General features: G+C 40.8%; 1 protein-coding gene across 3 annotated transcripts in view; it reads right to left on the bottom strand.

Moving 5' to 3' along the window:
• Positions 1-1,253: 1,253 nt before the first annotated feature.
• The window catches only part of TCP11L2 (t-complex 11 like 2), a 49,209-nt gene continuing 38,298 nt past the window's right edge, over positions 1,254-12,164 (bottom strand). For all 3 annotated transcript variants that reach the window (XM_074226762.1, XM_074226763.1, XM_074226764.1), the window contains exons 7-10: positions 10,914-11,101; positions 8,632-8,813; positions 6,537-6,706; positions 1,254-3,890 (exon numbers count right to left, since the gene is read on the bottom strand). In XM_074226762.1, the coding sequence (XP_074082863.1) occupies positions 3,646-3,890; positions 6,537-6,706; positions 8,632-8,813; positions 10,914-11,101 (785 nt within the window). In that variant the 3' untranslated portion in view covers positions 1,254-3,645. The remainder of the gene's footprint in view (positions 3,891-6,536; positions 6,707-8,631; positions 8,814-10,913; positions 11,102-12,164) is intronic.

The raw sequence follows: 12,164 nt of genomic DNA, 5'->3' as shown, positions 1-12,164 counted from the left end.
AGGCCCATAGCAGAGACATAATGAGGAGACTTGTTATGAACCAGATTCCTCACTTTCTGACAGAAAGGTTTAGGGGTATCAAAGGAGACATCCATTTCCAGATATCGTCAAAGCATGGATTTTTTTCCTTGCTTGATTATACTTATTGATTACAAAATACGTTTTTGTATTTTTCAATAAAATAAAAATTATTTTATTTTTAAAATTTATTTTTTTTAATTGGAGGATCAGAGCAAGGAAAGGGGCTAGTGATTGGTGTTACTGTTTATCCTTTATTCTAGAATAAGAACGTGACAATTGTTATAGTCAAAAAGAAAGAAAAAAGGGCCATCGAAGCATTTTTTAAAGGGATAAAAAAGAACCAAGGAATTTCAGAGAAAGGCACAGATAGGAGGACAGCTTTGAAACTATATAATGAATTTATTCCTTTAGAATGTGAATTCAGGGGCAGCTAGGCAACACAGTGGATAAAACACTGGTCCTGGAGTCAGGAGGACCCGAGTTCAAATGCGGCCTCAGGTCGGATAATAATTATCTAGCTGTGTGACCTTGGGCAAGTCACTTAACCCCACTGCTTTGCAAAAAATCTAAAAAAATAAAAAATAAATGAACTTATTTTAAAAAATGTGAATTCATTCCAAATAGGGATCTTTTCATTCTTTGTATTTGTATTTCCATCTAGTATAGTGGGTGTTTAATAAATGATTGATTGATGATATACTTTTTTTTTGCAAGGCAAATAGGGTTAAGTGGCTTGCCCAAGGCCGCACAGCTAGGTAATTATTAAGTGTCTGAGGCTGGATTTGACCCCAGGTACTCCTGACTCCAGGGCCAGTGCTTTATCCACTGCGCCACCTGGCCACCCCATTAATGATATATTTTTAAAAACCAAGCTGTATGTAATTGATATTTAAAGTCTTTTATATATGGAAATGACCATAACCCTCCATTTCTCAAGCACAGAAAAACAAAAAATAAAACAATTTTAAGAACACAGAAGAGGGGCCACTAGGTGGCGCAGTGGATAGAGCACCGGCCCTGGAGTCCAGAGGACCCAAGTCCAAATTCAGCATCAGACACGAATTACCTAGCTGTGTGACCTTGGGCAAGCCACTTAACCCCACTGCCTTGCAAAAAAAAAAAAAGAATAGCGGAAGAGACTGTGGGCTCTATCAGGGAGATAACGCCCTGATTAACCCAAGTTTGGACAAGTCTCTGAAAATCCCCACAATGAAACAAGGCATACCAGTCACTTTTTAAATCAATGAATCAATGCTTTAATATTTAACTGGAAAAAACACACATTGCCAGTTTGCATGGAAACAAGTTCTTGCCAAAATTTTCACAAACAGAATTGAAGCAATACATTCAAATATTAGTTTTACATTTAATAAACCTTGCATAGCAAAACGTGGCCTTGTTCATCAAGAGGACAAGCATGTTTAAAACATGGCCTTGTTAACCTCTAAAATGGAAGCCAACATTTAAGCAGTCTTGGGATGAATGGCACCCAGGAAGATGGGGACTGAGACACTTTAGTCAAAGCAAGTTGTCTAAGTCCAGGGACAAATTCATTTCACCACTTTTACAAAGCAAAATGCCCTTAATCTTAAATGTAATTTTTTTTTAAAAAAGTGTAAATTGTTCTTCTTTGTGATATAAATTAAGTGCATAAAAGAATCACAACTGGATTCAAATTTTGTGGCAAAAACATGCTTTACTTTTAATCTCCCTGTTTTAAACAGGAGGATCACTTAGAGGAAGAGATAAAATATGATTTACCAGATCTGCCCTCTAAGCACTTAATGTGGAGAACAGAGAATGCAAGAAACACCAAATTCTGTTCAGCACCTTACTGAATGGAAAGCTGTGCCAGGAAGAGGGAGTGGCACAGTACCTTGCTGTGCCCATGTAGAGAGTTCCATTGGGACAATTGTCCACATGTAGACATCTATTTTTAATTGGTCAATCAGGAAGAAAATAAGTTAAGTGCATATGCTCAGATCTGGACATATAAAAATCAGTTAACTCATTTACCCTGTCATTTTCTTTACTTTTAAAATCATAAAGGAGTCATAACCCCAAATAGATGAGGGTGTTATTGGGGCAGGAAGGGGACAACAGTAATGGTGGTGGCAAGGATAGAAAGAAAGAGACTTGAGAAGGCGGGAAATAACATAATATGAAAGAACTCCCTTCTCACACACAAACAACCCCCTAAGTTACAAAGAAAAGTATGTATTCAGTCAAGTTGACTGTGGCCAAGGGAGACCAAGAAAATCACCCATCAAGAAATGGTTTTATACAAGAGGAAGGATCCCTCCAGGAGGACCATCCTATTGATGGTGCACTCCCGGATTCTCAGTGAAGACCAATGCAGAATTCTATAACATGCAGTTATCTTTAAAACCAAAGGTTCATGAGGGTCCAACTCCTCAAAGTATTCTGAATGTTTACTAATACAAATAAAAGAAGCACAAAGGAGATTAGTAGACTTCAAGGTTAAGTTGTACAGGAGTTCATTTTTTTCCTTTTCAGATGTAAAATTCAGTTTAAAAAACAAAAAACAAAAAACAAAAAACAAAAACAACCACCTAAGGTTTGCTGCTTGGCAACATCCCAGATCATTAGCTGGGATTCTACAGTTCCTTTTTCTCTTTCTTTTTCTCTCCCAAGCAAACCCAATTTTCTGTGATCCAAGGCTACCTTTCCAAGGCAATATCTCTTCCATTTTTTCCCCCATATGATTGGATGAGATCTGCAAGGAACCTCTCAGTCAATGCTTGGATCCCAAAGAAGGATGTCTCCTTCCAGATTCTCCCATTGGTTGCACATGGATATGATGCAACCTCCAGCATAAAGTTTCTTAGAAGTGATTGGTTTCTAACAAGTTACATCATCGTGGTGTTTCCAATGATGTCAAAACAACATGGCTTTCAAAGATTTCATATCAGATACAAATACTGACGACTGGCAACATAACAAGTGATTTGGTACTTATCACGTAAACCCGTTCAGGGAAGAGTTCACATTCCAGGGAAGGGGAAATCCTATGGAAGTTTCTCTTACTGAGCAATAATAAAATAAAATTGTATGTTTCAGCTACAATGTCTTGACTTACTTCATTTTGCCAGTATGTTTAAGGAGGATAATTTCTGTATCCCTTTAGTGACTGCCTTCACTGCTTTCAGATCTGTAGCCCTCTCACAAAGCTATGCCAAAATAAAAATTAGGTTCTATAAGGGACAAGTTAGAAGCAATAACTATCTCTGGCTTAGGAATTTGGGTAGTTAAGATCAATATTAATGCTATTAGGATCATGGGATCAAGGAAACCTGAACAAAAACATCACATAAAGATGATATAATCCATTATAAATTGTTTCCTGTCCTTCAGAAGTCTCTTTAAAAAAAAAAAACAAAAAAATCCCCCCCCAAAACACCATTGTTTCCTTCCAATAGATTTTCTAAGAGGGACAGAATTTGGGTAAGGTGAGAGACAGCCATATGACCTGTAACTTGCAAAAAAGGAGTTACACGGATCCCAGGTAACCCTGAAAGACAGTCCTTGTAATGCGGATTCAGGGAAGGAACCTGGCATTGATGTTCTCATATGGCCAGACCTCTTTCCAGTGCCAGCTCATTATTAATTGCTGGAAGGGTCAGTTTCTGCTCTTCTGCCTCCTTCCTCCACAAAGAGGAGTTTTCGAAGAATATTTGCATAAAAGGGTCCATACACTTGTTTATTAAGGTTTACAATGTTTGCGTACTGAGAGCCCAGAGATTCCAGCTCTGGTTGGATGATGGTGAGGCCCCCGGGCATGGGGGGCATACATTTCTGATGGCTCGGAAGACCGAGGAGACTCTTCATATACAGATGAATTCGTTTATCTGAAAAACAATTGCAGAAAGTGAGTGAGGGAAGCGCTTGTGCCTTATAAGATCATGACTTTCCAACTGGATGAGACCTTAGAAACCATCAAGTGCAGGTAAGGAAACTGAGGTTGAGAGAGAAGTAGTTTTTTCCCCCAGGTCACACGCTGTTAATTAATAAACAGGTGGCTTAATAATGGACAGAATGGATCAATGGATATGTGTAATGACCAGTCATGTTTCTCATCACCACTAGCCCTCTCCTAATTTGGACTACTTTTGTACTTAAAAACAAAACAACAACAAAAAAGTGTCAGAGGGGAGATCTGAACAGAGGTCTTCTTGATTCCAAGCCCAGGATACTCTATCTACTTCTTCATATTTATTGTTTATTTTTTTCAGTAAAGGGGAACTCCTCAAAGGTTGTAATCTTTTGTCTTGGAATCCTCAATATATAACAGTATTAGGAACAAAGCAAATCTTTAATAACTACTGACACCAAGGTGGGGAGGAATAAGATGCTTTTTTTGTCAATATACAATATCCATAGATCCATTTGGTCCATTCATTAATCCACAGACTGATTAACACAGAGGTCATGTTCTATAGATTTGTCACGTCCTGGCTGTGTGACCTAGGCAAACCTAGGATTTCTAGTCTTAGGGATGGTCAATTTCTGACTGAAAAATTGACAGATTCCATTCAAAGAATCACTTTATTTTAATATGAAAAAAATTACATAAAATTCCAACTAAATTCACCAGCTTTCAAGACATAAAGCCCTGTTTTTCCAAAGCTTAGCTTTCCTGGGATCTAATCATCTTGCCTTTTTTTTTTTAGTGCATTCCCTTTCTTTTCCTCCATCCACTGACAGACACACTCACACTGATACACTCACACACAACACCGACTATGTTGATGAGGACAGAATCTGAGAGGTGATGGGTATGACCTGGTGGAGAAGTGGATGCAGACTCAGGAGGATTTGGATTTCAATCCTGTCTCCTTGACTAAATGTTTTTGTCCTTCATTTTCAAAGAAGACCACGAGGAAGGTGATGCCATGAAAAGCACATGAATTGGATTTGAATGAGGGAGGCAGTGCTATATCAGCGGTCTCCCCTTCTCCTCCAGAGTCACATCTGGGTTCAGTGGCCAGATATGATTCAGGACGACTGGAGATGGCCCTAGATGTGAAAGTGACTTGCCCAAAGCCACAGGAATAGTACATATCAGAGGCTGGATTTGAATTCCCATCCTCCTGATTCCAAGACCAGTGCTCTATCCACTGCGCCATCCCTATTTACTAATTACTAATCTGCTCATTTACTGCAGGAAAGTCACTCCCCCATTCAGAGTCTCAGCGTCCCCATCTGTAAAATGAAAGGGTCAGAAAAGATGAACTCTCCCATCCTACCATTTTTTCATCCACACTCATGATCCAACCGAAAAGTATAAAAGGGAAATTCATCAGACCATGGGGTTCAAGCTGGGAGGGACTTAAGAGACCATCTAGCCCAATGTTTTTTAAAGATGAAGAAACTGAGACTCAGAAAGGTGGAGAAATCACCAGAACATGTGAGAGTTTGGGTATGAAACCAGATCCTCATATTCTTGATCCAATGTGTTCCATTCTCTCACATATATCCTGCTTCTCAATTTAATTAAACAAGTCCAACTAGAAGCAAGGAACTAGAGAGACAAAGATAAAATAAAACAAAACAAAACAAAAAGTCTGCTCTCTAGGAACTGAAATTGTGCAGGATCAAGCAATCACTAAACATTTATTAAGTACCTACTGTATACTAGGCCAAGCATGTATTAAGTACCTGCATTAGGTCCTTACTAAATGCTTGGTGATTTCTTTTGCTCAGACTCTGGGGAACTTCCCCATTGTTCCTGGTTCTACAGATTTGCATCTCTCCTAACTCTAATCCTTGCTTAGCATCAGAGACCTTGAGCTGGAAGGGGCTCAGAGAGATGATGGAGCCTGACTCAGTCATTTGAAAAATAAAGAAACTGGGGTTCTGAGAGACATGAACTCATTGGCCCAAGAACACGCAAAGAGAAAGGTACAGAAGCTGTATTTAAGGCCATACATCTAGGACTCTCTCCATTGCCCTCTGCTCTAGCTACAATATGCACCCAGGTATGATGATTCCATTTTGCAGATGGGGAAACTGAGGTACAACTGGTGGCACAGTGGATAGTCTACAAGACCTAGAGTTAGGAAGTTGTGAATTCAAATCCTGATGCAGATTCTTAATAAATGTATGACCCTGGGCAAATCACTTACTCTCAATTTGCCTCAGTTTCTTCAACTGTAAAATGGGGATATTAATGGCCTCACCTCTCAGGGCTGTGAGGATCAAATGAGATAATAATTTGGAAGTGCTTAGCACAATGCCTGGCAAACAGAAGACACTTAATAAATGTTTATTGAGTCAGTGAGTGAGTGACTAAGCTCCTCAAGAGCAGGCTTCACTTTTGTCTTTCTATTGCTAGTGGATTGGCATACAGTAGGTGTTTAATAAATTCTTGTGGCTTGATAAAGCATCAGATGAAGAGTTCAGTCAAGGCAGCCTGTCCTCAAGTGTGCTGAGGTTAGGAAAAAAAATCTGAGAAAGAACAGAAGGCAAGAGAAAGAAAAGATGCCCAGACTCACCAATCAGCGAGCAGATGGGGTTGCCCTCGGCGATACTGGAGAGCTGACCCATGAGATTGGCTTGAATCTCAGGACTTAATGCGGTTAAGTCTCTCTCTGCCAGAGACTTGTTGACTTCCACACAGGTCTGGAGGGATATGGAATTCAAGGCCTCCTGGAAGTTAAAAGTTCTAGGGGGTAGGGGAGAAGAGGGAGGAAGAAAAGGAATGACATAAGAGAGAAGAGGGAGGGAAAGAAGGGCCAAAAGGGAGGGAGGGAGAGAGAGAGAGAGAGAGAGAGAGAGAAAAGAAGGAGGAGGATGGAGGTGGGAGGGGATGAGGAGAAGGGGGAGGAGAGGGAAAGGGGAGAGAGAGGCAGAGAGTTAGATTCACATGTGATAATTTATCAATTTCCTTTCAAATTCCTCATGGCTTCTTCCCCCTCCTTCCTGCTTGATGAAGATGATGTCAGCTATACAGATAGTGAACGGGGTTGACATCTTCCTCATCCAACATGCTCATGTTTAGTAGGATTCAGAACCTTCTCTGGGTCGGATACTCCCAGGACCACAGATTTAGAAACAAGGCGCTTAAAGGCTTCAGTCCACCTGCTTTCATTTTAACTCTCCCTCCTGCCTTCCCTCACCCAACCCACCCCAGAAGCCAAGATCCATCGGCTCATGTGACTTGCCCAGGGTCACACAGTCAAAGGCGGGACCTGAACTCAGGTATTCCCAGCCCTCTCTCTAATCTCCAAGTTCCATCACCCTCTCCCTCTCCCCCTCCAAAAGCAAACTGGCCTCTTCAATCAGAGAGGTGTCTGGGCCCAGGAGTGACTGGCCTTGCTCAGGGCAGCACACCCAGAGCTAACCCAAGAGTTAACATTCATAATGCTTGAAGGTTTGTAAACCACTTTTTATAGGTTATCTGAATTATTCCCATAACAAATATGTGAGAGAGAGGCTTTTATTATCCCCATTTTACAAATGAGGAAACTGAGATACAAAGAGACTAAGCAATACCCAGGGACACACAGCTTGAAGAGTCCAGGTCTCCCTCTTTTTCCAAGTCTGAGGCAAGATTAAGTGATTTATCATAAGATCAAAGATTCAGAGCCCTAAGGAAACTTAGAAGCATTTAGTGTGAAGTATGAAAAGCTCTTTACTTTATAAAAATACTAATTTATATTCTTAATCCTCATTTTACAAAAAAGGAAACTAAGGCACAAAAAGTATAATGGACTTGTGTCTTCTGCAAAATAGGCACTTAATGAAACACTTGCTGTTATGTGTTAACAGGGGAAAGGTTAATATGAAAATTGTATTCATGAGCCATAAAGGAACCTTTCTGTGTATCTGTGCTAGATGGGAAGCCAGGTCATCTGCCTCCAGAGAGGATCAGTGGCTGTCCCCTACATCAAACTTGCCTCCCAATCATGCAGCAATTCTTTTTGTTTGTTTGTTTGTTTTTGCAAGGCAAATGGGGTCAAGTGTCTTGCCCAAGGCCACACAGCTAGGTCATTATTTAGTGTCTGAGGCTGGATTTGAACTCAGGTCCTCCTGACTCCAGGGCAGGTGCTCTATCCATTGGCCAGCCAATTCTTAAGTACTTATTGTGTACTTTTCTGGTTACTGGAGATACAAAGAATGAAACAATCCCTCCTCAAAAGAAGCTTCCCTTCTATTGGGGTAACATAAGTACCGAGGGAAAAAAGGAGAAAGGAGACCCACGGCAAAGATGGAGGCATAACTTGTACCTTAGAATAACCTGATTCATAGCAGCTTTCCACTATCTCTATTTGGGGTTTTTTTGGCTTTGGTTTTTGGAACTGTTCAGACAGCACAATCAAAGATGAATTCTAACATCTTCATTCTAAGGGGAAAACATCACACTCTTCCTGGCAGTAGTCATGGAAAATCCCTCTTCCTACCTTAGACAAGAACACCTGGGGCCTTTAGCAATATTAAAAGGCACTAGACAGGAAAAGAACTCATTGGGTAAGATGCTCCAAGCTACAGTCATGAAAATCCCATTTGGCAGTACCGGGGGCTCCCGATTCTCAAACTCCAGGAAGAGTGGCAGGACAAAGGGAACCCATGTTGGCTTTGAGAACTTACTCTTTGTTCATTCCTTCAAGTAAGACAGTGGAAATCCTTTTCAGTCGGTCTGAGAGCCCAGGCAAACCTTCTATCAAAGTGCCCACCATATTGTTGGTGATTAGTGACAGACAGGCAATAACCTTCAATTGATTGAGCCTTTCTGCCAGCTCCTGAAGACGGGTTCCATCTGTCATTAGTGTCTAATCAGTAAAAATTAAAGACAAATTATTTAAAAAAACAAAGGACCAACCCATGAGGCATCACCTAATCCAATTCCCTCAATTTAGAGATGAGGAACCTAAGACCTAGGCCAGCTGAGGTGCTGGTTTTTCAGTTCAAATCTCACATGTAAAATTTAATTATGATAGTTCTATAATATTTCTAATTGGGGGGGAAGTGGTCGTTCTTGGCTTCTTCTTTTCATTTCTTTTTTACACAATCTTAATGACTCAATGAGCATTGCCTCAATCAATTTGTGAATTGAGAAAGATCTAACTTTTAAAAGGCCAAAGTCTTCCACTGCAAACAAGGCCATTTCCAGGCATCCTGAGCCACATCTGGCCACTGTATCCAGATGAGGAGAAGAAAGAGAGGCTGGTAACTTTGCACTTGAATCCAATTCACTTGCATGTCATGGTATCACCTCCCTGATGCCGTGTTCTTGTTCAAGAACGAAGGACAAACATCAACCACCACCAGACATGTAAAATTTAATTATAATATGTCTAAGATCTAGAGTGTTTCAAATGAGACCTGGAAATTCTAAAGAAATGCTACAGAAAGGTCAGCTAGCATTGATGGACAAACCTTTTCCACCTTTCAACTCCTGCTTTGGAACCCTGCAGTGGTCTGTTTGGTGAGTGCCTGGGTAGCCTATCATATGTGTCTGACCATTCGCCTATGACTCCACTGACCCTCTTAGTAATTTTCCAAACTAAAACATTTCTTAGCTGCCACTCCCTTGTATAAGTGTTCTCCCCCTGTTAGAATATAGGACCTTAAGGATAGAACCTGTTTTCATTCCTGTTATTTGTATTCCCAGGACCCAGTATACAGTAAGTACTTAATAAATGCTTTCTTTCATTTATTCATTACTGTTATTGTAATAAGTGGAAAAGATGGGACTAACATGCAGGTCCTGCTAGCAATGTAGACACCCAGTATTTTCATTATTAATGGAGTTTTTTAGGTTGTTTTTTGCAAGGCGATGGAGTTAAGTGGCTTGCCCAAGGTCACACAGCTAGGTCATTACTAAGTGTCTGAGGCCGGGATGGATTTGAACTCAGGTCCTCCTGACTCCAGGGCCAGTGCTCTATTTCACCTAGCCGCCTCCCATTACTAATGTTAGTATTATAAGGATAGATGTTTAAGTATTAGACTGTTAGCTACTTGAGGGGAGGAACTATCTTTTATCTTTCATCGTACACCAGAACTAGTACAAAGTAAGTGCTAAATAAATGCTTGCTGACTTGTTGATAGAAGAATTCACATCTGTTTCAACAACTTTGTGAGATAAGTAATTTAAGAATTGTTTTCTCAGAGAAGCTAGGTGGCAAAGTGGATAGAGCACTGGCCCTGGAGTCACTAGGACCTGAGTTCAAATCCGCTCTCAGACACTTAATAATGACCTAGCTGTGTGGCCTTGGGCAAGCCACTTAACACCATTTGCCTTGTGAAAACCTAAAAAAATAAAAAAATAATGTTTTCTCTCTTTTTTAAAGATGTACAAGTTGAAGGTGAACTAGAGGAAGTGACTCCCCCAGGGTCACATAATCAAATAACCAACAAGAATTTATGAAAGCCCTACTATATTACTACCAGGCCCTTGGACTAGGTACTGGGGAAACAAAAGTAGATTTCCAATTGACTTTGTCTTCCTCTTATCACTACACCTATTCCCTACCCATCCACCACCCACCCTCCAATGCTATTACACTTGCTAGTATAGGTCTAACCAGTAGGGTACCAGACTTAAAGGCAGAAAGACCTGTGTTCAAATGTCACCAAAGTCACAGACACAAAAGTTATAGACAATTCTTATCTATGTGACCCTGAGCAAGTCCCTTAACATTCCCTTCCTCCCCACCTTAGTTTCCCCATATCACAATAAGACCAACTGAGTCCTTACAATTGGATAGTGGGAGGCTCCAGGAGAAAGTGGCTAATAAACAAACATCAGGTAGTCTTATCAGTTTCTTGGAGCAGGTGGAATCAATTCTATACTATTTTATGTACACAAGATGAGCAAATACTCAGCCACCAGAGGATTAAAATGCAGAAAATCCCAGAGAGGTGTCTACCTCTGGTAATTCCTTCTTCTGATAATCCCACTGCAGCAGCTTCAAGTAACTGTTGTTCAGCACCATGGTGGGGCTCAGGCTGGGTGTAGAGCTACTCTCAGCCCCAGGAGAGGAAGTCTTTTCCGAAAGAGAAAATAATTCTTCATTGACAGATTCCTTTATCCACTCCTTTGTGACATCCAGAGCACCTGGAAGGGAATGGTCAGATAGTGAAAGTACAGTGTTCTGCAACCTTTAAAGCTCCAGATCATCAACATTACTATTATCTCACAGAAAAGCCTTTCAGAGGCTGGCTCATAGAGAAGGCAGTTTGGGACAGTCAGTGACAAAACTTCTGTATTTAAAAACATTCTGGTTCTGCCTCTTAAAGCCTTGGTCTTTATTTACAACATTGGACCTCATTTTCCTTGGCTGCAAGGACTAAAGGTCTTAGAAGACCTTTCCAGCTCTAGACCTGGGCCAAGACTGAATTTCCCTCTGACTCTTGCTAGTTGCTCAGTGACTTTGGTCAAGTCTTTACACCTTTATGGATTGTAGGGTTAGATTAAGATGGCCAGAAGGCCTCTCCCAGCTCTAAATGTAAGAGAAGGAAAAATCCAAAAAGTGACCACAATGGAACCACAGAAACACCCTGGGATCTTCTAAACAACAGCAAACCAAGTCAGCCTGGGTCTGTGCCCCCAGTAAAGTAGCTCAGATGAGTTAAATGAGGGTCCAACTAGATGTCCTCTGAGGTTCCTTCCAGACCTAAATCTATGAGTTTAGGAATGACCAGTACTGTGTATTCTATTGCTACTACATGCAGGGGCAGCTAGGTGGACCTACAGTAGATAGAGCATTGGGACTGGAGTCAAGAAGGCCCATTTTCATGAGTTCAAATCCAGCATCAGTCACTTCCTAGCTGTGTGATCCTGGGCAAGTCACTTCACCCTGTATGTCTCAGTTTCCTCATCTATAAAATGATTTGAAGAAGGAAATAGCCAACCACCCCAGTATCTCTACCTAGCAAGCCCCAAACAGGGTCATGAAGCATCAGACAAAGTTGAACAGCATGACTTGACCCTAATCTATCATTCCTACATCACTGGACATTACTCCTACAAAATCTGGTTAAACTCGTTTTCTCTCTCTCTTCCTCACATATGACTCTTTCTCTTTCTTCTAAGAAACAGTTCATGCCACATCTTCTACACGCAGCCTTTCTTATCTCCCCAAATGCTAGCTCCCTTCCTATCAAATTCCCTTGTCTTG

Source organism: Macrotis lagotis, chromosome 2 (genome assembly GCF_037893015.1).
Source record: "Macrotis lagotis isolate mMagLag1 chromosome 2, bilby.v1.9.chrom.fasta, whole genome shotgun sequence".
Lineage (NCBI taxonomy): Eukaryota > Metazoa > Chordata > Mammalia > Peramelemorphia > Peramelidae > Macrotis > Macrotis lagotis.
This window is presented reverse-complemented; position numbering and strand designations above follow the sequence as displayed.